This window comes from Rattus norvegicus, chromosome 15 (assembly GCF_036323735.1).
Source record: "Rattus norvegicus strain BN/NHsdMcwi chromosome 15, GRCr8, whole genome shotgun sequence".
Classification (NCBI taxonomy): Eukaryota; Metazoa; Chordata; class Mammalia; order Rodentia; family Muridae; genus Rattus; species Rattus norvegicus.
Window position 1 is genome coordinate 47,075,790 of NC_086033.1, and position 23,664 is coordinate 47,099,453.

At 38.1% G+C, this 23,664-nt stretch overlaps 1 protein-coding gene across 1 annotated transcript; it reads right to left on the reverse strand.

The window, feature by feature from the left end:
- Positions 1-221: 221 nt before the first annotated feature.
- On the reverse strand, positions 222-21,276 carry Adamdec1 (ADAM-like, decysin 1). The gene is made up of 14 exons (NM_001401660.1): positions 21,149-21,276; positions 19,550-19,668; positions 17,229-17,305; positions 16,428-16,506; positions 15,505-15,581; positions 11,493-11,679; positions 11,238-11,297; positions 9,997-10,068; positions 9,567-9,733; positions 9,130-9,211; positions 8,079-8,209; positions 6,684-6,858; positions 2,560-2,645; positions 222-1,233 (listed from the first exon to the last, which is right to left on the reverse strand). Exons 1-14 carry the CDS (start codon positions 21,234-21,236, stop codon positions 1,227-1,229), a joined length of 1,407 nt encoding a protein of 468 aa, NP_001388589.1. The 5' UTR covers positions 21,237-21,276; the 3' UTR covers positions 222-1,226.
- Between the last annotated feature and the right edge of the window lie 2,388 nt (positions 21,277-23,664).

Genomic DNA, 23,664 nt, shown 5'->3' on the forward strand with positions numbered 1-23,664 from the left:
CCATTTTGTGAAAAAAAAATCCTGTCTTGATTTTGTATGCCATTGGGTAGAATTGGTAAGGATCTAACTACCCCACCCCTGCTGCTCACGTTTACTTAGGGTGTAACATAACTGAGGCAGATTAATTTTAAGGTGACATAGTGTGTGTGTGTGTGTGTGTGTGTGTGTGTGTGTGTGTGTGTAGTTTAAAAATATTTTTAATGACCACACATAAGTCATTATTTTTATTGGGTAGCATAGTTTATTTCAAAAACCAATGAATGAAGCCTTTCTTTTCCATTTCCACTAAGAAACAAGCAACACAGACTTCTCAAAAAAATTCTTAGGCCTGATAGTGAGAGAAATGTGTGAAAACTCTATTTGCTCAAATGAAAAATATTTGAATGTAACCAATATTCCCATGGAACAGAAAATCAGGGATGCTTACAGGGTGTAAGATGAACTGGGTCCTGAGAGACAGCAAGGGGCTGGGCCTCTGTTCTTGCTGCGAGCTCTGTCCCTGTCCCTTAGCAGGTGGCATACTTTGATTCCTACACCACAGGAGCAAAGAGATTGAGGATTAAATTACTTTTTATTTTGTACTTTGGGATTAATTGAACCATTCTGTGGAGTATGTTGAGGAATTTCAGCAAAGGCTCATCTATTCTGTTCTCTAAAGAGTGAAACTAAAACCACACCTTCTGGCTCCCCTTATTCACGCTGCAGATAAGACCGGAATGAACAGACACCATCTCTAAGGGTGTCTATTTATCAGTTGACTGGCCTGGTAGAAACACATAAAGTAGAATGGATAGAGAAAAGCAAATGTCTTCCATCAGTATCCACCAGGATTTGGCTGTAATACGCAGATATCCAAATCTCTGGACTAATGGTTCATTTTAGAACTGGAGTGCATTTGCATGCAAGTACTAAAATGCTTCTAAGTATCTTGTCATATCTAGACTACTTCCCACACTTGATCTACAAAAATGCCATACAAATAGTTATTACACTCTATTATTTAGGGGATAATGAGGAGAAAATGTCTACATATCCACTACAGGTACAAGTGTATTTTGGGATATTATCGTTTAGTGATTGAATCCATTAGTTCACAGAGAACACAGCACACAGAGAAAGGTCTGTCTGTATAGATGCACAAAGTGGAGCTCGGCAGACTTCCTGGCAGACACTGGTTCTGGACTTCTGCCCTGGCAAAGTAGCTTCTCTGTGAATTAGACACTGGATCATTCTCTAATTAAAGAAAATCAAAACACAAGAAGTAATGGTTATTATACTGATAAAAACATTATGGACTGTCACAAATGGAAATTTATAGACTTTAAACAACAGATAGAGTCACATGGGGAGAGCATACCAATAGTTCCACTGAACAAGAAGGAAGGAAATTCAGTAACTTGTCTTAAATCTGATAGTAGTCTTGCAGAATTAAAACTAGAATTTAAATGTCCGGATTCCAAGGTCTTCCGATGATGTTGAACTGCCCATTTTACACAGATAAGGGGAGAGTTACCTATCACACCAGCCCTCCAAGGAACTAAGATTTTTGTTCTGCTTTTAACTTTTCTTTTATATATACACACTCTACTTCTGGCCTTGGCATGCTTTCCAGAATTCTCTGGGAAGTGGACCCACATTGTAGTCTGGTGAAGTATTCAACACTGCTTAGTAAATAGATAACGACTCTTCCCTTTCCTTTGACCCTGCTCCTTTCCTGAGGAAGTGATTCTGAGTGGTGTTGCACTTGTTCTTTTATTTTACTCTCCCTGCAGTTTTCATTCCAGGAAATTCCTGAGAAAAGGGCAAAGAATAACTTGTTCCCCATCATGTCTCCTGAATCCCAGCTTTCTGACATCACTTATTATCATAAACTGTATATACAGAGACTGTTTTACACTCAAACAAAACCCTAATCCCTAACGGCAAGCCCCTCACCCAAATCACACTGATCTGTAAAATACACCCAATACCTGGGCTGAATTTCACTGAAGTATTTTAAAGAGAATAAAACTGTCAAATCTTACATTGAGTTCTTTTTTTTTTCCTCCATCTTTATTAACTTGGGTATTTCTTATTTACATTTCGATTGCTATTCCCTTTCCCGGTTTCCATGCCAACATCTCCCTAGCCCTTCCCCCTCACCTTCTATATGGGTGTTCCCGAGTTTTTAATGCTATTGATTTTCTGACTACCTTGCAAATGACACCTATCATCTCTAAGGAACAATGAAGTGTACTCACCAATCAAGTCTTGTCAAAAATATACTTTAATTCTTTTCATATTAACTTGCTAACTATAGGGAATTATACCAATTTTGGCACAAGTTCCAGGAACCCTACTTTCATAAATAACACAGTAATCCATTTTCTTATATGGGTATGACCAACCACGTACCCTCAGTGTTGTGTATTATGCATTCTTTCCTCACGACAGAATTAAGCCATTTACAAAGTGTAAGTGAACTTTGTTTCAAGTGTGTTGTTGAACCCAGTGAGACATTTTTCAAATCTCAAAAAAAGTAAGAAGTCCTTTGGGAAACAGAGAGAAGATGGTGCTCACATGACGAGGTTGGAAGCTTCCTCTCTGCAGTCAGGTTGAGATTTCAGCCTACATGTCAGGGGCTCACAGCAAAGATTGGTACATTCCTTCAAAGAACAAACAAAACAATCTCTGTATTTAGTACAAGACAACTGTTATAGAAAATTTCACTTTTAAAGTACAGTATTTTATTATTTGTGAATTTCATATAATGTATTTTGATTATATATCTTTTTTGAGACAAGGTCTCCCCACATGATCCAACCTGTCCTAGAACTACTTATGTAGACTTACCAAGCCTTAAGCTCACAGATCTGCCTGGCTTTGTCTCCTGAGTATTACCACCATTCCTGGCTTTCTTCTATTTTAAAAAATCCTATATATGCCTAAGTGTGAAGCCATTCACTGCAATGTAACCAAATGTTATGGAGGTAACCAACTGCTTTCTAATAGGACGCAGGAGGAAACTCATGCCTGGGCACTGGAAACCTAGGCAAGGATACATGGCTGAGGAGGTTACAGGTTCGGGTTAAAACTGTAACTGTTATCCTGCTAACTGGACATAATCAAACTGCCCTCTAAACTCATATTTCTATACCTGTAGACTAGTGCAGCTCTTGGGCCTCATGAGAAGCTTCTCATTTTAAACCTATTTACTCTCTTGTACCAATTCCAGTGACAATAAACATGGAAAGTCAATAATAGGAAGAAATGCTGTGCTCAGTGAACATTGTCTTCAAAGACCAAGGAGTGGAGGTCACAAATAATTGTTTCAAATAAATTTTACATTGAGGGTATTACCCTTTAATCTGTTAAAAATTTCAAGAATGATCAGTTTTTTAACTATCCAAAAGATGTGAAAATAAAGAAAAAAATAAACTTTGTTTTTTTACTGTGCTTGGATAATAGTATTATTGAAATGTGTAATGATCACACTCGCATACACACATATGCAATACACATGTACACACATATGCATGCACACACATACATATGCACAGATGCACATATACAAAACAAACATGCACTATATCATCTAAACTCAAGCTTATCAATATAATAACCTTTTCATCTGTGTGTTTTCTTAGTCCGAAATGTAAGGGGTGCATGATCATTCAAATAAAAGAAATGCAATTCATCAAATTAAGGGCCTTAAAGGAGAAAACAGGTCCTGATACTACAGTAAGTAGCAAAATCAGCAGATAATCCAAATTTGAGATATTCAAACATGATTTTGCACATATATACATTATGGATAAATGAGAGACCATTATCACTAATAAAGATAGATAACATACAGACAAAACCACTTCCAATAATATGAAAGAGATCAGAGATTATTCATAATGTATATTTTATGGAAAATTTAATAAATACCATGACACATAAAAAGATATAATAACCAAAAAGTATAAATCATGTTTTCATTGTGTGTGAGATATAATTCCCTACATAGATAAACTGAGGCCAATGCTTAAAAATGCTTGACAAATCAGTAAGATAATTGTTCATGATAATAATAAAATGACATTAAAAGTAATATCAATGAACTATACCCTGCATTAGAAAGAAAAATCTTAGGCACCACAAAAGAAAATATGAAAATACCTCAAAATGAACAATCAAATTCTGACAAAACTACATTAAAAATTTGACACATTAATTCAAACTTCTGAATGTATGCACTGAGACATCAATACCCAAGACTCTTTCTACACAGTCAGACAGCTGTCAAACATAATGGGTAAATCACAAGTTTCACCTGAGTTCACCAGGTATGCGCTCTGGTCTTTGAACTGAATTCTTTGGGTTTCATGAGCCTCAAATTTCTAATTAAGGATAATGGCGATCTCTAATTGGTGAATTTTTTTGCCTAACAAATAAGATGTCATCTATGGAGTATTTTACAGATTGTCTCATTTAAATCTCTTGTAACACGAATGCCTTTTTGATCTTAAAAGTAACGTAAGATCATAAGGTAGAATTCTCTAGAAGCCTTGTGTGAGTTACACATGGTGGTTTATGCCTGTAATTCCAACATGCATGAGGCTGAGACAGGAGGATTGTATACTGGAGGCCATCCCAGACTAAAATGTAGAATTCTGCCTCAGAAAAAGGAAGAAATAAACAGGAAATTGTGGGCATCGGTCTGAGGCATTCATTGATGCAGTAGATACATTGCAATTATGTAAACTTCAGCAAAATCACAACAGCCACCATCCTAGAGCAGTGGTTCTCTACCTTCCTAAGACTGCGATCCTTTAAAATAGTTCCTGATGTTGTGCTGACTCCCAACCATAAAATTATTCTTGTTGTTACTTCATACTGCAATATTGCTATTGTTATGAGTCATAATGTAAATATCTATGATTTTCAATGGTCTCAGGTGACCCCTGTGAAAGTGTCATTCAATTCCATAGAGTTCCTGACCCACCAGTTGAGAACCAGTGTCTTAGATGGTCTGTGTGAGGGACCTGTATGCTACAGGTTCAAGTAATTTTTTTAATCTCCTTTTCTGTATTACCAACTGCCTATGTCACATGTCGATTATGTGAAAAAAGAGAAAATCCCCATGAGGAGGCCTTCCATCTAGCTAAGTGACTGACTGTTCAACACATGATTGACTATGGCTTGAAACTCAGGAGTTTCTGAATCCCATGTCTACAAGGAATGTGGCATGCTATGGGTAATGACTCACTTCTTTACATTTGGCTTATTACACTTATATACAGATTCTATTGGCTTTTTTTTTTTTTTTTTTTTTTTTTTTTTTTTTTTTTTTTTATTGGATATTTTTTATTTACATTATTATCCTCTTTCCTGGTTTCCCCTTCATAAACCCCCTATCTCACCCCCTCCCCTTCTTCTTTTTTTTTTTTTTTTTTTTTTTTTTATTAACTTGAGTATTTCTTATATACATTTCGAGTGTTATTCCCTTTCCCGGTTTCCGGGCAAACATCCCCCTCCCCCCTCCCCTTCCTTATGGGTGTTCCCCTCCCAACCCTCCCCCCATTGCCGCCCTCCCCCCATAGACTAGTTCACTGTGGGTTCAGTCTTAGCAGGACCCAGGGCTTCCCCTTCCACTGGTGCTCTTACTAGGATATTCATTGCTACCTATGGGGTCAGAGTCCAGGGTCAGTCCATGTATAGTCTTTAGGTAGTGGCTTAGTCCCTGGAAGCTCTGGTTGCTTGACATTGTTGTACTTTTGGGGTCTCGAGCCCCTTCAAGCTCTTCCAGTTCTTTCTCTGATTCCTTCAATAGGGGACCTATTCTCAGTTCAGTGGTTTGCTGCTGGCATTCGCCTCTATATTTGCTGTATTCTGGCTGTGTCTCTCAGGAGCGATCTACATCCGGCTCCTGTCGGTCTGCACTTCTTTGCTTCATCCATCTTGTCTAATTGGGTGGCTGTATATGTATGGGCCACATGTGGGGCAGGCTCTGAATGGGTGTTCCTTCAGTCTCTGTTTTAATCTTTGCCTCTCCCTTCCCTGCCAAGGGTATTCTTTTTCCTCATTTAAAGAAGGAGTGAAGCATTCACATTTTGATCATCCATCTTGAGTTTCGTTTGTTCTAGGGATCTAGGGTAATTCAAGCATTTGGGCTAATAGCCACTTATCAATGAGTGCATACCATGTATGTCTTTCTGTGATTGGGTTAGCTCACTCAGGATGATATCTATTGGCTTTTTAAAAGTGCTTTTCATAGAATGGTTAACTAAAATCAAAAGCAAAACACCAATAAATTAATGTCACATTCTGATAATGATACCATTTTCCTCCAGAACTAATTTGTAAAGGAGCACTACAAAAAGAAAAGGAGGCTGGTAAGATGGCTCAGCAGCTAAGAGCACATGCTGCACAATCTTGAAGGTGAGGGATCAGATCCCAGGACTCATGTTTGCCAGTTCAAAAACACATGTATTTCCAGTTTTAAGGAATCTGATATCCTTTCCTGGTCTCCAAGGCTACCAGCACACACACACACACACACACACACACACACACACACACACACACACACACACACAAAACATAAAAATACTTTTAAAAAAGAAAATTAAAAATTCAAGTGTGTAATTTTTACCCAAGTAGCACTGTTTTAAATTCCTTATAAATACAGCTTTAAACTGCATGTATTTTCATACCTCAGGAGAGCCACAGTCACAGCCTTCTCCCATATCCAGAAGTCGGTTTCCACATGTTGGTTTTATTATGTTTTTAGGGTCAGGAGCCAACAGCAGACACCTTGTATTTCTAGATGAAAGGAATCCTTGAAACCGTGAGCGGCTGACAGTACTGAAATCCTTGGGGAATTTTGAGCTGTAACAGAAAAAATAGAATAGCGTGATATACAGAACAGAAGCTTGTGGGTTATTAAAAAAAGGAAGAACCTAGAGAATCTCACTGTGGGACTCAATTCAGTAGAAAGAATAAATTAGCCCAAATCCAGGACATTTCTATGCTCCCACGGTAGGTGGTAAAGCATGTATGATATTCTAATTGAATGTTTTCTCCTAGCAATCCAAAAGAAAAGAGGAAAGAATTTTAACACATTGTAATTGTTCTAGTTTCATTTCTGTCATAAAATATGTTGACACAAAGCAATTTAGAAGAGAAAAAAGAAATCAAAACCTCTAGTCATATCACATCCAGTCAACAGCAGAGAGAAACAGATGCATGCATGCTCACTTGTTTGCATTTGCTCAACTCTATTTCTCTATTTTTATGTAGTTCAAGACCCTTATCCTAGGGAGTAGAGCCACCCAAGTCAGTTAGGTCTTCCATACTAATCCCCAAGGCAATCCCCCATAAGACCCACAATGTGGACAATACTTCACTGAAAATCTTTTCCCAGATGATTCTAGATTGTGCTAGGTCAACAATTAAAGCTAACCATCACAGTAGTGCAAGGCTATCCAAAGCAACAAAAGAGATTAGCGTTGTCATTGTTACCATCTACTTATCCCACACTGAGGGGTAAGCAGTAAGAAATGACAATCATGACCTAGTTAAAGGAAATAAATCGAGGTGACCATGGTCCACGGTCAAACTTCTAATACGTGAACACCTCAACAACAAAACACTATATTCATTTGTATTTCCCTACTCTTGGAAAAGTAACTGGTGTTACTGGTTTACTCTGCTAAAATAGACTGTTCAATTGGTGATGGGGATAATACTTATCTTGGGTATCTTATAGTAAACCTATCATCTTAATCAGGCTTGCTTCTGTGTGTGTGTGTGTGTGTGTGTGTGTGTGTGTGTGTGTGTGTGTGTGTGTATGTTTAGGGGAATATCATACCACTTAAAATTAAAACAACCCTAAGTTAAAATGATGTAGTCTCCCATAATAAACTCTGTGGTTGGATATTTAGAAACCTTAACAAATGAGTCTTGAGTTTAGTGAGATATGTCCATGAAGAAGCTAGAGGTTGAATTATTAGGATACTCATTCTAATACTCTTTCCGCATCTGCACAGATGACTTAAACTATTTAGGATGTTGACTTTTTTCTTTACTTCAGGATGATACCATCTTACCTCAGGTACTGATTCATCACACAGCTGCCAGAGGGACACTTGGTATAATATGGAACATCCTGCATACCAAGGGCATGGCCCAACTCATGTGACATCAGTGCTACAAGAGCCACATTATTCTTTCTTTTAGCCTGGAAAAAGGAGAAGCATTTGTTATTCTTATTTTATTCAGTTATTTCTCAGTTCTTCTCAAATCATAATGTCTAATATGAATAACGAGAGAAGAAGAATAGTGTATCTGTAAGCTCATATTTTCTGGCATTGCTTTTTGCCTGGTGGGCCTGGTCTGATTGGCTCCTGTGAATACAAGCCCTAGGTCTGTGCTCATGGTCAGCCAATGATAAAGGAGCTACCAGATGCTGAATTCTCAGTAAACCTGACTTAGACTAGTAGCATTCTCTACAGAAAGTGCTATTAGGTACCATGGTATGAACTCTCATCCACGAAATTGTGGTTGTGATTCTTATGCTATTGATAGCAATGGTCACATGATGCCTGGCATGTACACATTTTTCTTGGTTGATCTCTGAGCAGCTATAGAAGTGATTCATTTATAGCTATATGAAGCCATGGAGGTAACCTGGTTCCCCTTTCTTTTTCTTTTTTTTTTTTTTTGGTTCTTTTTTTCGGAGCTGGGGACCGAACCCAGGGCCTTGTGCTTCCTAGGCAAGCGCTCTACCACTGAGCTAAATCCCCAGCCCCAAAAACTCATCTTACTTTTTTTTTTCTTTTTTTCGGAGCTGGGGACCGAACCCAGGGCCTTGCGCTCGCTAGGCAAGCGCTCTACCACTGAGCTAAAATCCCCAACCTGGCTCCCCTTTCTACTTAACATGTGGTCTTTATTCTTTAATCTGAACTGAAGTATGAGGCCTTTGCCAGGCTAATAATACTCATAGTCCAAGGACTCTTCAGGGCAATGTTCAATAATGGCTTCATTTCTACTTTGATTTATCAATTCAGCTGATGGTTCTGGTGATTACTGTGGTACAGTATATTATGCTCATTTTCACAAAGATGGAATTGCAGGATGTCTTAGGAGAAGTGTACAAACCTCAATTACAGACACTGAAGATGTAGTACACAGGGAATTCGCAGCTGCCATTCCTACACGTCCATGGAGGAAGCCAGCTCCACTGTGAAAGGTAGAGAGACCCCGTCACAATCTGACTCTGAAATCGGTAGCTTTTTGCAATAATGTCATAGATCGCCTTTGGTGTCCCCTAGCCTTCTCTATGTTTCTGGGGCCCCGAGAGAGTTTCTATCATATTATAGCCTCACAATTACAGGTGGGTATTCTGTATCCCAGTATTGTTTTATTGATTTTATAAGAACTTTGAAATACTTCAAGATCCAACTGCTAGTGATAGGAACATCAGGCCACTCATAACTTACTGGAGAGGTATGACTAAGCAGAAATTCTTGTCAAGAAACCATGGAGCTAACCATAGACTCTGCTGTGTGTCCCTACCCTGTCAAGAAGGGATTCACCTGAGAAGCTGGGCATGGTTATGGATCCTTTGTCCCAGGTTAGAATAATGCCATCTCATGAAATTTGTGAATGTGGCACCAAGGTTGGGCACCACCTTTATCTTATCCCGGTCTGACCAGATCTCCATGCCCACCAAAGACACTTGAATATCTATGGTTTTATAAATCTGTGGAAAGAACAATTTTCATGAAAACATCCAGGATTACTTTTAGTGCTCTTGTTGACCACAAGTGATAGAAAAGGGAATGTAATACTCACCATAAATTTCCATATTGAAAACAGAACTCACAGAAGAAAGTTTTGTTATTGTATATGATTTTTGTCTTGGTGGGCTCTTGCCCTTAGGTAATTCTTAGCCCTTTACAGTGGAAGCCACAGGGAAGCCCCAAGAACTGGTGTGGAAACGCACATTCATGGCAAATGCCTTACCACGTTGAGCAGATTCAGCACCTCAAACACAAAGCTTCTCATTCGAGTCACATTCCCTTTATACATCTTATACTGAAATTACAAAATATGAAAGTGCAATATTAAAATAGAAAATTGTAGTGAGAAGGCTTAAGGTACAGGATTAAATATAAAATTCACATGCCGTAACATAGCTAACATTTACTCAATCCATGGCTACTTCATATCGTATTCTATTTCAACAAATTCTACTTAAAATAGAGGTTTTGATTAGATAAGAATTAATCATTCGTAAGAAATTACAATGTCTTCCATCTTTCTCTTTGTTTTTGGTTTAATATGGTATGAGTTAGATTCTTACTGTGTAGTCAGGATGCTATCAAACTTATGACCTTTCTGCTTCATATGTCCAAATTGGGACTACAGGAATAGAACTGGCTTTTTTACTCATCTTTAAGTTGAATACTTCAACCTAATGAATCAATTATTTTGCACCAACTAAATATTAATTCAGGTTTGAATATGAAGCAGCGCAAGCCCTAGCTTCTCTATATTTATGTAGAGTTTTGTGTTCATATTTGCATAACACCTATTGAATTGATATTTATATTTTATGGTGAAATAGCAAAACAACCTAACACTTTATCAAAATACTTCTTTTTAATTTTTTATGGTTGAATGTTTTTAGGTATGTGATGGTTAGTTTTTATTGATTTGACAGTATAGAGTCACCTAAGAAGAATTTTAATCAAAGAATAATAGCCTTCAGATTGGCCTGTGAGCATCTCTGTGAACATTTTGTTGATTGCTTATTGATGTGGGAGGATACAGTACACTGTGGCCTGCACCATCCCTTGGCAGTTGAATATGAGCTAAGCAAGCCAGGGAGACAAGCCAATAGCAGTGTTACTGTGTGGCCACTGCTTACATTCTTGCCTTAAGTTTCTGCCTTAGCTTCGCTCAACAATGTAACTTGCAAGCCATATAAACCCTTCCTTTCTGAAGTTCCTTTTGTCATGATGTTTACCAGAGTAATAGAAAGCAAACTAGAACATAGGTAAATGGTATTAAGTATATTGGCATTATATAAATATTTGGTGATTGTTGGATAATGAATAGATGGCATGGGTGAAAACTGTTGTCAAACAAGCAAGCAAAGCAGCCAAGAAATCTAGTTGAACAAAACTCATTGTTAAGTAAAAATGCTTATGTCGTTTTTTAATTTTAAGCTAACATATAAGTTGAAAGAACTAAGTACTCACATAGGAATTATCCAGCACCAAAAAGAGACCGATGTACTTCTGTCCTTGAAGTGAGTCTTCCTGTTTTACAAATAACAAGAGAACTTCACTAATACTCATCTCTACTCACAATGATTCAAGTACTTACAAATTTCCTTCCAAACTAAATAAATGAAGAAGTCATTTAATAGAGGTTTTTGTATAGACCATGTATGTGTCTCAGTTCCTTGCTTAGGCAATCAAAATACATAGTCTGACATGAAAATCTATACTTACATTTGGGCTTTTGAGTGACCTGGAAGTTCGAAGATGGCTTCGTTTCCTGCCAATTTGCTTCTCACTGTGCTTGTAGTTAACTGCACCTGGTTCTTCCCAGTTGTGTGGAATAACAGCATGTTCCCCCTCATCTGTGCTTTGTAGAGGCATTATTTGATACTTCTGATCACGGTGTGTGAAGTACCCTCTGGAATATGAGGTGGTATATTAGGATGCCCTGACATGTGCATTCATACATCCCACTCAGAATGGAATGTTGTTCTTCCTCCATCTCAGTTTCACACAGAGATTTTTCAAAGACCCTGTGACTAACACCTAATTATTCAAGTTACAATACTGAAATGAAGGTCAACAATTAGCAAATGGGACTTCATGAAACTGAAAATCTTCTGTACAGCAAAGGAGACCATCGTTTGTACAAAGCAGCAGCCTATAGAAAGGAAAAATATTTTTGCCAACTCCACATCCAATAGAGGAGAAAATATCTAAACTGTCTAAAGAGCTACAAACCCACCCATAGATATCAAGAGAATAAAAACAAACAAAAATAGGGTACAAATCTAAACAGATACTTCTCAAAATGGAAAGATCTAATGACTGAGAAAGACTTAAGACACATTCAGCATCCTTAACCATCAGGGAAAAGGGAGTCAACTACTTTGAGATTTCATCTTACATTTTCAGAGTAGATAAGATCAATAAAACAAGTGGCAGAGAGAGAGAGAGAGAGAGAGAGAGAGAGAGAGAGAGAGAGAGAGAGAGAGAGAAATGAAACTACCAAATAATTGGGGAAATAGATCCCTAAATGGCCATTTCTTGTTACAGAATGAAGCTTTTCAAGGATTAGGTTGCATCAAATTGTTGACCAAAACATCTTTCATAGGAACCCCTAAATAACTCAGGCTGTTTCCATGGATATAGATTGATCCTCACAAACTGAGAGCAAGGCCCCATTGCTGAAGACAATACCTACACAATGTATTTAACATGGAGGAGTGGAACTGGTGCCTACATAGAGCCTTCAACCCCTAAGAACATCATCTTTGATACAGGAAGTTACTCTGCATGCTAATGAGAGAAATGTAAACGTCAATCTAGCCATAAACCCTTTGATCTATGATGTGGTTCTGTCTGCCAGATATGCTAAGGCAATGGTTGACACAAATCTTGTAGGAGTAACCAATCAATATCTGATTTGACTTAAGTTCTACTCCATGAGACACTACTTAGGTGACCAGGAACCTGAGACTAGGTATCTCAGAGACCTAGCTAGAGTACAACCCAAAACTACTCTTGTAAGCATGCAAGCAAACATTGGAATAACAAAATCTCTAAACACATGCAGCTATAAAATGACTTCTAATGACATTCTGCTGTACTCTTAGATCAGCATCTTACTCAGTCATCAACAGAGAAGCTTCTTTCTGCAACAAATGAGAACAAATACAGAGACCCACAGCCAGATATTGTTCAGAGAGTGAGAGACCTTGGAATAATCATCTCTAAACTGAACATCTTGGTCATATCCCCTCCCCTTGGGGCTCAAAGAGCCCTGAGGAAGAGTCAGAGACAGTGAAAGAGTCAGAGGGAATGTAGGACATCAATCAACTAAGGCCCTCAGAATCAACAAGACCAATGTTCATATGAATGCACAGAGACGGGGGCAGCATGTGCAGGGGCTGCACCAGTCTGTACCGGATGAGGTCTTAGAGCTCAAAGAAGTAGACATATGTCCCTATCTCTGATCCAGAAGCCATCTCCTTTATTAACCACTTGGAAATGAAAATTTTGTTTTCTCTAAGGGAGTCTCACTAGGAAACTACTCTTATGGGAAAATTTAATGCCCAGGAGTGGAGGGACAACAGAAATGAGCTCAACAGTGCTATTCCAGGTTCCTTGTCTCATGAAGTTATTTTAGGACTTTTAAAAATGTATGTCTTCCTTTTATTTAATTCAACTTTACTTTATTTATTTTTTCCTCTCTTTATACCTTGCATGTCCTTTGAATATACATTATGGATTCCAGTTTAGTGTTTTTGAGATTGCTTAAATGTGCAGAAGAGTGAGTCTCTGTCTCTGTGTCTGTATCTATATCTCTGTGTGTATTTATACCCAATCTGTATCTGTATCATCAGTATCTTTATCATATGTATCAGTATCATCTATATATGTATTAGTATCCACTGTACCTGTTTCTGAATCACCTATATCTGTATCAGTATCATCTGTATCTATATCTGTATCTTTATCACATGTGTCTGTATCAGTATCACCTGTATCTGTATCACCTGTATCTATATCTGTATCAGTATCATATCTATATCTGTATCTGTATCACCTGTATCTGTATCACCTGTATCTGTATCACCTGTATCTATATCTGTCTGTGTATCAGTATTACCTGTATCTGTATCTTTATCACTGGTATCTGTATCACTTGTATCTATATCTGTATCTGTATCAGTATTACCTGTATCTGTATCTGTATCACCGGTATCTGTATCACCTGTATCTATATCTGTATCAGTATCATATCTATATCTGTATCTGTATCACCTGTATCTGTATCACCTGTATCTGTATCACCTGTATCTATATCTGGATGTGTATCAGTATTACCTGTATCTGTATCTGTATCACCGGTATCTGTATCACTTGTATCTATATCTGTATCTGTATCACCTGTATCTGTATCTGTATCACCCCCTGTATCTGTATCTGTATCACCTGTATCTGTATCTGTATCTGTATCTGTATCTGTATCTGTACCTGTACCTGTATCTGTACCTGTACCTGTACCTGTACCTGTACCTGTACCTGTACCTGTACCTGTACCTGTACCTGTACCTGTATCTGTATCTGTATCTGTATCTGTATCGGTATCTGTATCTGTATCTGTATCATCTGTATCTGTATCATCTGTACCTGTATCATCTATATCTGTTTCTTGTGTTTCTTCTTGGGCTCTTTTCTTTTTATTTGTTTTATCCTATTCTGATGTATTTGTTTTCCTCTTGTCATATTAGGTTATATTACCATTTAGAAGCCTATTTATTTCTAATGAGAGACAAAAAGGGGGTGGAACTGGATGGGAGGAGTGAAGATGGGGAGCCATAATCAGCAGTTTTATGTGAGAAAAAAATCTATTTTCGACAAAAGTGAAAGGAAGAAAACAATGAAACCTATATCTTTACTCAGAGTACTCTTAAGACTTATTAAAATGGAGCAATTTCAAATAATTTGGAGTTATTATAATATTAACACCATGAGTCTGTCTATTAGTCCAATATTTTCCAATAGTTTGCTTATTCATTCATTACACATTCCTTGGCAGTTTCTATGAAGTGAGTGAAGAATGGACTAAATAACTAGTCACCCAGAACCCTAGAGAAAACAAAAATGTTAATTAGAGCAGCTCAGTAACAAATTAGGGTTAAGAGTAGCTTAAAGACTGTTTGCTTCTTAAATTATTTAGTTCAGAACTAGGAAGTTACAGCATATGTTGAAATATTTAAAGCCAATGTAAATCTATGTCTATGGGGGTATTTTCATAATATAGGAAAAGTGAGGTCATGCTAAATATGAACCATGCTAATATGATAGTTACATAATTTATTTTACATTTTAGTCACATGCTAGATAACAAAAGCCATACCCATGATATGTTAATTAGGAAGATATGACACAGAGCCATACCCATGAAATGTTAATTAGGAAGATATGACACAGCAGAGTAAATAAACTTCGACACATGTCATTGGGGTCATTTACCCCTCTTATGAAATAATTGGCAGACCTTCCAGAGTCAGGGTGTAGCTTTGACAGAGTTGGGGCTGATTTCTAGAACAACAGTTAATGAAGTAACTTACCATGGTAATTTATTCTTCAGCTTAATCCAACAATTATCAATGAACAAAAACAACCCAAATAGTAAGAAGACTAAAGGGAGTCATGAAGAAGACTAAAAGCTGTGTGACAAATGTCCCCTAGGATTTACTACTTCATTTCTCACCTCAACCCATCACAGGTACTGATACTGGCAAGAGAGCCCTTTGCGTTCTGGATATGGCCTTCATAGTAGCAGGGTTTCTAGAGTAGAAAATGAATTTCACTGTTGAAATGTAGACATTACAAACACATTCATGTGCATGTGTGTGCACACATAGAGACATGGAACATACACACACACACACACACACATACACACACACACACACACACACACACACACATATATATATATATATATATATATATATATATATATATATATATATATATGTCATTGATGAGAATGCATAAATCATAGTTGTGACAACTTCCATCTTGGCTATATAGGTAAGCTCAAGGACTGACCAGCTCCACCAATCCCCAGGAATGAAAACGGAAAGGACATCAAAGGTTTTCGAAACTGCTCTACAGCTGGCCCTGTGGCTGCCACATCTGGTATCAGAGCTGTTGCTCTGTTGTAATGTTGTAATACAAACAATGTTTGTATTAAGATAGAATCCAGAAGGCTAATGTTAGTGGCAAGCTATTTTTCTCAGGATTTATGATTTGATGGGCAGACCTTCCAGAATCAGGCTTAAACTAGCTCAGTTACCTTACCACCTTACTTGTTATACTAGAGTGTGTGTATGTGTTTGTGTAAATGTGCATTAAGTTAGTGAGTGTTTATGTTTGAATGTGTTAAAATAAAGGCTTTTGTATTCCTATATGGGTATTTATAATCGAGAGTATAGATACATGAGCATTGTGTGTGTTATTCTGTGTCTACTCCTTTCTTTGAAAAGTTTGCAGTGATTTCTAACCTATTGTCTCACTTGTCAAGGATAACCACTTCTCTTACAAGCCACCTAATGCAGTTAAAAGCCATTCTCAGACCTATGCATTTCACAGGGAAATGGCAAGTCCCAGGTTGGATTCAGAGCATACCACATTCTGAGAACGTCTGGTCATCTCTTCTCTTCTGGGTGAGTAAGATATTTCAGTGTAGTCTGGCCCCAGAAGATGCCTATGCAGAGAAGAAAGATGCAAAATTCGCTCACAATACCAATAAATACTGATTTATCTGATATCATCTTCTGTACTATGGGAATAATTGTTTGTCCAGTGAGACCGTGAGACCATGCTGACTTTTGACAATTGATATTTTTTCATCCACTAACACAATGTGAACACACACACACACACACACACACACACACACACACACACACACACACACTGGTATACCAAGTAAAACGGCAGATTAAGCCAGCTAGTTTAAGCCTGATTTTGGAGGGTCTGTCAATCATACCATAAATCCTGAGAAAAATGGCTTCTTACTAACATTAGAAGACTGCTTGGAACTTCCTGCCAAAATAAATCAAAGTGGGTAGTTATACCATTAACCCCAAAGGGGGAAATTCACACAATAGCCTCTCTCTTGGAGAGCCTTCATCTTTAAATGTGACTGGGTTGGCCCTGATGGTATTCTATGGAGCAAAGTGATCTGAGGGGAAGCATGTTGAATTTCTGGCTGTGCTTCTGACCAGTTGCTTCAAGGCCAAGCACTGTGACTTTCCTTCAGTGATAAATTGCCACCTGGAATTATGAACTAAAGCAACCACTTCCTTAACTTGCTTTGGTCATCTTCATCTTAGCTACAGAGATGAATCTACAGCCAAGGAGAAGATTCCCAGTATTCTGCTGATACAAGCAGTGGTTGGGCTTTTAGGAAGAAATTGTCCTTACTTGGTTCTCTTTAGGTGAAAAATGATTTCTTCTCCATTTAGTATGATCTGATATTGAACTTCTGGTGCATATCGTTCCTGGAAGTATTTAATGATATGGTTATAGCCCATAGTTCTCAGCCAGTATAAAAATAATAACTATTGTAATACACTGATTGTGTATACTATGGTTTACAATAGCAGAAATACAGATGTTGAAAGCAGTTTACTAACACATCTTATCTCTTTCTTATATCTAAAATAAATGTAATTTGCACATTCATATGGATTTCATGAAATATATCACTTGAAAACCACACAATCAACGAGGCTTTAATTTGTGACACAGAGGTTTGCTCTCTGTTTTAGTGTGTTATATACTGTCCTCTGTACCATAATAAATTACCAACAGGATAGAAAGTACCTATTTTGATTTTAAAATGAATGAAATATATATTTTAAGAATTATTTTACAGATCCAGTAAAAATTAAGTGATAAATATCTCAGAATGAGAGAACACTGGCAACATGACAGACTGCCTTTACATTGTAGAAAAGTGTTATCATTGGGAAAAGAAATGGACAAAGAAAAGACAGGAGTGCAAAAGGCTAAAAGGAAGCAATCTCCCTTTAGAACTATCTGCCTTGTTTGTGATCCATTCTCCTCCTCCCATGGATCTGGGGACACAACCAAACACCTTTACCTTCCTTATTTATAATAGCCAGAAGCTGGTAAGATCCCAGATGCCCTTCAATAGAGGAATGGATACAGAAAATGTGGTACATCTACACAATGGAATACTACTCAGCTATCAAAAACAATGACTTTATGGAATTCATAGACAAGTAGATGGAACTGGAAAATATCATCCTGAGTGAGGTAACCCAATCACAGAAAAACACACATGATATGCACTCACTGATAAGTGGCTATTAGCCCAAATGCTGGAATTACCCACGATGCACAGAACACATGAAACAAAGAAGGATGACCAAAATGCGTATGCTTCACTTCTTCTTTAAAGCAGGAACAAGAATACCATTAGAAGGGGATAGGGAAGCAAAGTTTAGAACAGAGACTGAAGGAACACTCATTCAGAGCCTGCCTCACATGTGGCCCATATATATACAGCCACCAAACGAGATAAGATGGATGAAGCAAAGAAGTGCAACCTGACAGGAACTGGATATACATCTTTGCTGAGAGACAGAATATGGCAAATATGTAGGCAAATGCCAGCATCAAACCACTGAACTGAGAATGAGACCCCCATTTAAGGAATCAGAGATAGGACTGAAAGAGCTGAAGGGGCTTGAGACTCCATATGAACAACAATGCCAACCAACCAGAGCTTTCAGGGACTAAGCCATTACCCAAAGACTATACATGGAGTGACCCTGGGCTCCAACCAGGTATGCTCCATGGGTAGCAATGGATAGTCTAGTAAGAGCACCAGTGGAAGGGGAAGCCCTTGGTCCATCCTGCCAAGGATGGACCCCCAGTGAACGGGATTGTTGGGGGCGGGTGGTAATGGGGGAACGATGTGGAGGGGAACACCCATATAGAAGGGAGGGAGGGGGTTGGGGGATGTTGGCCTGAAAACCAACCTGAAAGGGGAATAACATTTGAAATGTAAATAAGAAATACCCAATTTAATAAAGATGAGAAAAAAAGAGAGGCAAGTAATTCTTTGATGTTAATTCATAGTCAAATTCTGAGAAGTCCTGTGCTCTCTCCTCCATAGCGTTAAGGACAGACTGCTGCTCAGGTCACAGGACTGGGGTGCCAGGGGAAGGGCCCCTCTTACAGAGACTGACAGACCCCTTCTGAGAGCACTGCCTGTGAAGCTCTAGCTAACTAAGAGGCTGCCAGGTGCCTGGATTCTGCACATAAGGAAGTAAGTTTATGGCTTGGGACATATTAAAGAGGTACCCATGGCCAAGCATACTGTTTCCAAGCCTTACCCCCTGCTCCCTGGGAATCAAAGAGTGTGGTTACTTTGAAAATCCCAACTTTCTCAAAAATCTATTACAGGGGACCCCCAAAGTTTCCTCTTGAACATGATGCCCTCTCAGAAGCCTAACATACTTTCTTGTGGTGCTGGGACCCTAACTCTCTTTGGACAACTACCCATGTAGTTATCTGCCTATTTGTCAGTGAGTTTAATAACCCTTCTAACAAGCTTCATACCACAACAAACTTTCTGTGTCTACCTTCATCACCACATCCAAGACTTGTCAAAAACAGAGCTGATACTGTACTCCAAGATGAAGCTGCTAGGATTTACTGTGATAAAACACTATTCCCAAAAGCCCTTCAGATGATTGTGAAAGATAACTTACCTCTTTGGCATAGCTCTCTGTCTGGTTGTTCTCAAGCCCTCTTCTCTGTGAAATGGGTAGTTTTTTAGGATGAACTATTTTCTGAGGCTTTAACTCAGCGGTTAATGTGGTATCTGTTACTAGAGAAAGTCATAAAACATTGATAAGAAAGTTTCTGTGGTTTTTTTTTTGGCTGATTGTTATGTTGAATGAACATGAATTAACAATTCAGAACAAATTGTACAACTGATTCAACTTTAATGATCTTTCTTTACAGTTTTACCCTCAAAACTGTAGATCCCACAGGATATAAAGCTCTTATTAGCTCTCTTAGAGAAATTTTAAAGGAACAGAGGATGCAGAGGGAAAATGTTTATAGGTAAAAGGTTCTTCTAAATGCTCTTTAATTTAAACTTTGCCTGATAGATATTTCTTTTGTGCACAAGTAGTAAGGAAAGAACTGGCTCAGAGTAAAAAAACGTGGCTTTCAGTCCTAGGCGAATGGCCCACTGAAAGTCTCTTTGTCTTCCTATCATGGTTATCTAGCTAGGGTAGTATAAAAGCACATACAAAAACTGTAGGAAACTCTGCAGCAGCACAGCAGGAAAGCAGAAACACATCTCTTCTCTATTTTGGAGTTTTGCAATTCTCTCACATGAGGTCAGTCTCACTGTTGAATGCTGTTTCCACAGCTTCAAGATAATCTCTTACTATGGGAATCAGAAGGTATTTGGGGTATGACTTAATTAAACTATTGTTCATTAAAGCCATAACAGCCATTGCAGAGTTCACAAGGATGGAACTAAAGGTACCTGAAGGAGTCCATCAGTATGTATGCATATATGATGTAATACTGTCAGCATTATTCTGCTTTAGCCTTCCTTGGGATCCTCACAAGAGATGAACAATACAATAAACATATTAACCCTTAGCTGCATTATTCAAGTGTTTCAGCAGGAAATTGACTATGTACATGTATATGAGTGGAAATGTGCAGGCTCCCAGCATTTAACTTTGTAACATGATTATGATGCCACCCCTAGCAAGATAAACAGTGATGACATCATCTGTGCACTTAGTTTATCCATGGTGCAGTAAGGGAGGATATAATCATTGTCAAGTTGTTGGTCTCAATAATCAGCTTAAAGGGAAAAAGAGTTACCTTTTCAGGACTTTTCTTTTGAGTATATCCTACTACTAAAAATCATTCTCAGGAAAATATCCCAAACTACCAATTCATAAACAGCCTTGAATAATGATTATATTAATGTTTCTACTTATGAGTATGATGTGAATACAGCAACAACATCCTTTTTATCTATTGAAAAGTATCTCATCATAATCAAAAATGATTTTTATTTAGTGAAGTGTATGAAATTTGAAAAAATATACAGTGAACTTTAAAATTCATATTTCTTGTGTGGTCTAAAAATACCATTACATGTATATGTACATGTATGAACTATTATGCATGTATGTAAGCATATAGTTCAATAAAGACACGGAAAATATACTGTGTAAACTCTAGTGACCTTTACTTTGTAAATGAAAAAGGTAATTTTTTTCATGTCTACACTCACCAAATATTCTGATTTTTTTCTGTAAGATATCTATACTTACCTTGAGTTTGAATGATGAGCCACAGGACAGAAAGTAGGACCCAAGACATGCTGGCTTCTGTGGGTACCTGAGAGGTCCCAGGCAGCATACAGCTATGGTTTCTCCAGTGGCAAGTTTTATCTCACTCTAGTTCTCTTTAGAAGTTGAGAAGGAATAAAAAGTCTTGAATTTTACTTTCGATTTAAGGGATGTTTCCTAATTGTATTGCAGACTGGCCAATGAACTGCAGTGTTGAAATCCTGAGAATGTTCCTCTCTTGAAAACAATGTTTACATCTGTGCATCTGTAGGGAGGCTCATTAAGGGCTCACAGCTGGGTAGTTCCTTATGTTGAGTTCTACCCTGATAGGAATGTGAATTCAGGGGCCCAAACACTTACACGTAGATAGGCAAATGTATAAAATGTCATGATTGTCCCACATTTTAACAAATGGGCATAGAATGCAAGCTCATCCTTTACTTTTATTTTATGTGTATGAGTAATTTGCCTGCATGTATTTCTATGCGTGACACACATATGCAGTGCCCACTAAGGCCAAAAGAGGGTGTTGAGCCTCCTGGAACTGGAATTACATATGGTTGTGAGCTGCCTTGTGGAGGCTGGGAATCATTGAACTTGGGTCCTCTGGAAGAGCAGCTAGTGCTCTTAAGAATGAGACATCTCCCCAACCCTAAGAGTGTCATTTTCAGAACATAATACTGAGCAAACTCTTACAAACTTGAGTAATATAAACTTCTTTGATTTTAAATATAAAAGGAGATTCTGGTAATATCAACTATAAAGTTTCTTTTAAAGTTCATATGAGGTTACACAAACATAAAGGCATATTCCTACACATACAGAACTGCAAAGAACCATGCATATGTAAATACAATGTAGGCTTCAACCCAACAACATACATATGAACCTATTTAAAGTATACAGTGAGCTCTGCTTCAGCCAGATATGCCTTTTCTGATTACCCAAATGTTGTATTTTCATTCCTTAAAGAGAAGCATAGAGAAGGATAATCACCCAAAGGCTCACAACAAAAAATGAGCTCTCCAGACGTCTGCACAGTTTTGTCTTTTTTTTCTTTTTTTTTTCGGAGCTAGGGACCGAACCCAGGTCCTTGCACTTGCTAGGCAAGTGCTCTACCACTGAGCTAAATCCCCAACCCCTTTATTTGTCTTTTATTCAGTGATATAAAAAAGGGACGTAAAAGAACATCAATCCCACTGCAAAAAGGTTTTGAGGCACTAGAGATTTTTCTATGGCACTATAATATAAAAATCTTCATGATATTGATTATAAATAAGATTAAACTTTAAGGACCCTTGAATATTTCCTTGTACACATGTTACATGTAGCTCTGTTCATTGCTTTGATTCTTAGAATTAATTTCTAAAAATAGCAATACCTACTATTCTGCAGCTTGCAAAGCTCCTAACTGCTGGCCAGACTTTGTGTCGCCATACTTGGATCTGTCTGCCCTTTATTTTCATCTTTCCCTTGAACTGTCATAAGGGAAATGCAAATCAAAACAACCCTGAGATTTCACCTCACACCAGTGAGAATGACTAAGATAAAAAACTCAGGTGACAGCAAATGCTGGCGAGGATGTGGAGAAAGAGGAACACTCCTCCATTGTTGGTGGGATTGCAGACTGGTACAACCATTATGGAAATCAGCCTGGAGGTTCCTCAGAAAATTGGACATTGAACTGCCTGAGGATCCAGCTATACCTATCTTGGGCATATACCCAAAAGATGCCCCAACAAATAAAAAAGACACGTGCTCCACTATGTTCATAGCAGCCTTATTTATAATAGCCAGAAGCTGGAAAGAACCCAGATGCCCTTCAACAGAGGAATGGATACAGAAAATGTGGTACATCTACACAATGGAATATTACTCAGCTATCAAAAACAATGACTTTATGAAATTCGTAGGCAAATGGTTGGAACTGGAAAATATCATCCTGAGTGAGGTAACCCAATCACAGCAAAACACACATGGTATGCACTCATTGATAAGTGGCTATTAGCCCAAATGCTTGAATTACCCTAGATGCCTAGAACAAATGAAACTCAAGACGGATGATCAAAATGTGAATGCTTCTTCACTTCTTCTTTAAAAGGGGAACAAGAATACCCTTGCAGGGAATAGAGAGGCAAAGATTAAAACAGACACAGAAGGAACACCCATTCAGAGCCTGCCCCACATGTGACCCATACATATACAGCCATCCAATTAGACAAGATGGATGAAGCGAAGAAGTGCAGGCCGACAGGAACCGGATGTAAATCGCTCCTGAGAGACACAGCCAGAATACAGCAAATACAGAGGCGAATGCCAGCAGCAAACCACTGAACTGAGAATAGGACCCCCGTTGAAGGAATCAGAGAAAGAACTCAAAGAGCTTGAAGGAGCTCGAGACCCCTTATGAACAACAATGCCAAGCAACCAGAGCTTCCAGGGACTAAGCCACTACCTAAAGACTATACATGGACTAACCCTGGACTCTGGACTCTGAC

Coding starts and splice junctions, on each gene's coding strand:
- Adamdec1 (NM_001401660.1), bottom strand. CDS start 21,236: ATGCTGCCTGGGACCTCTCAGGTACCCACAGAAGCCAGCATGTCTTGG. Junction 19,669..21,148: donor GCTCATCATTCAAACTCAAG/GTAAGTATAGAT, acceptor GACTTTCTCTAG/TAACAGATACCACATTAACC. Junction 9,734..9,996: donor TGCTGAATCTGCTCAACGTG/GTAAGGCATTTG, acceptor TTCTTTCCACAG/ATTTATAAAACCATAGATAT.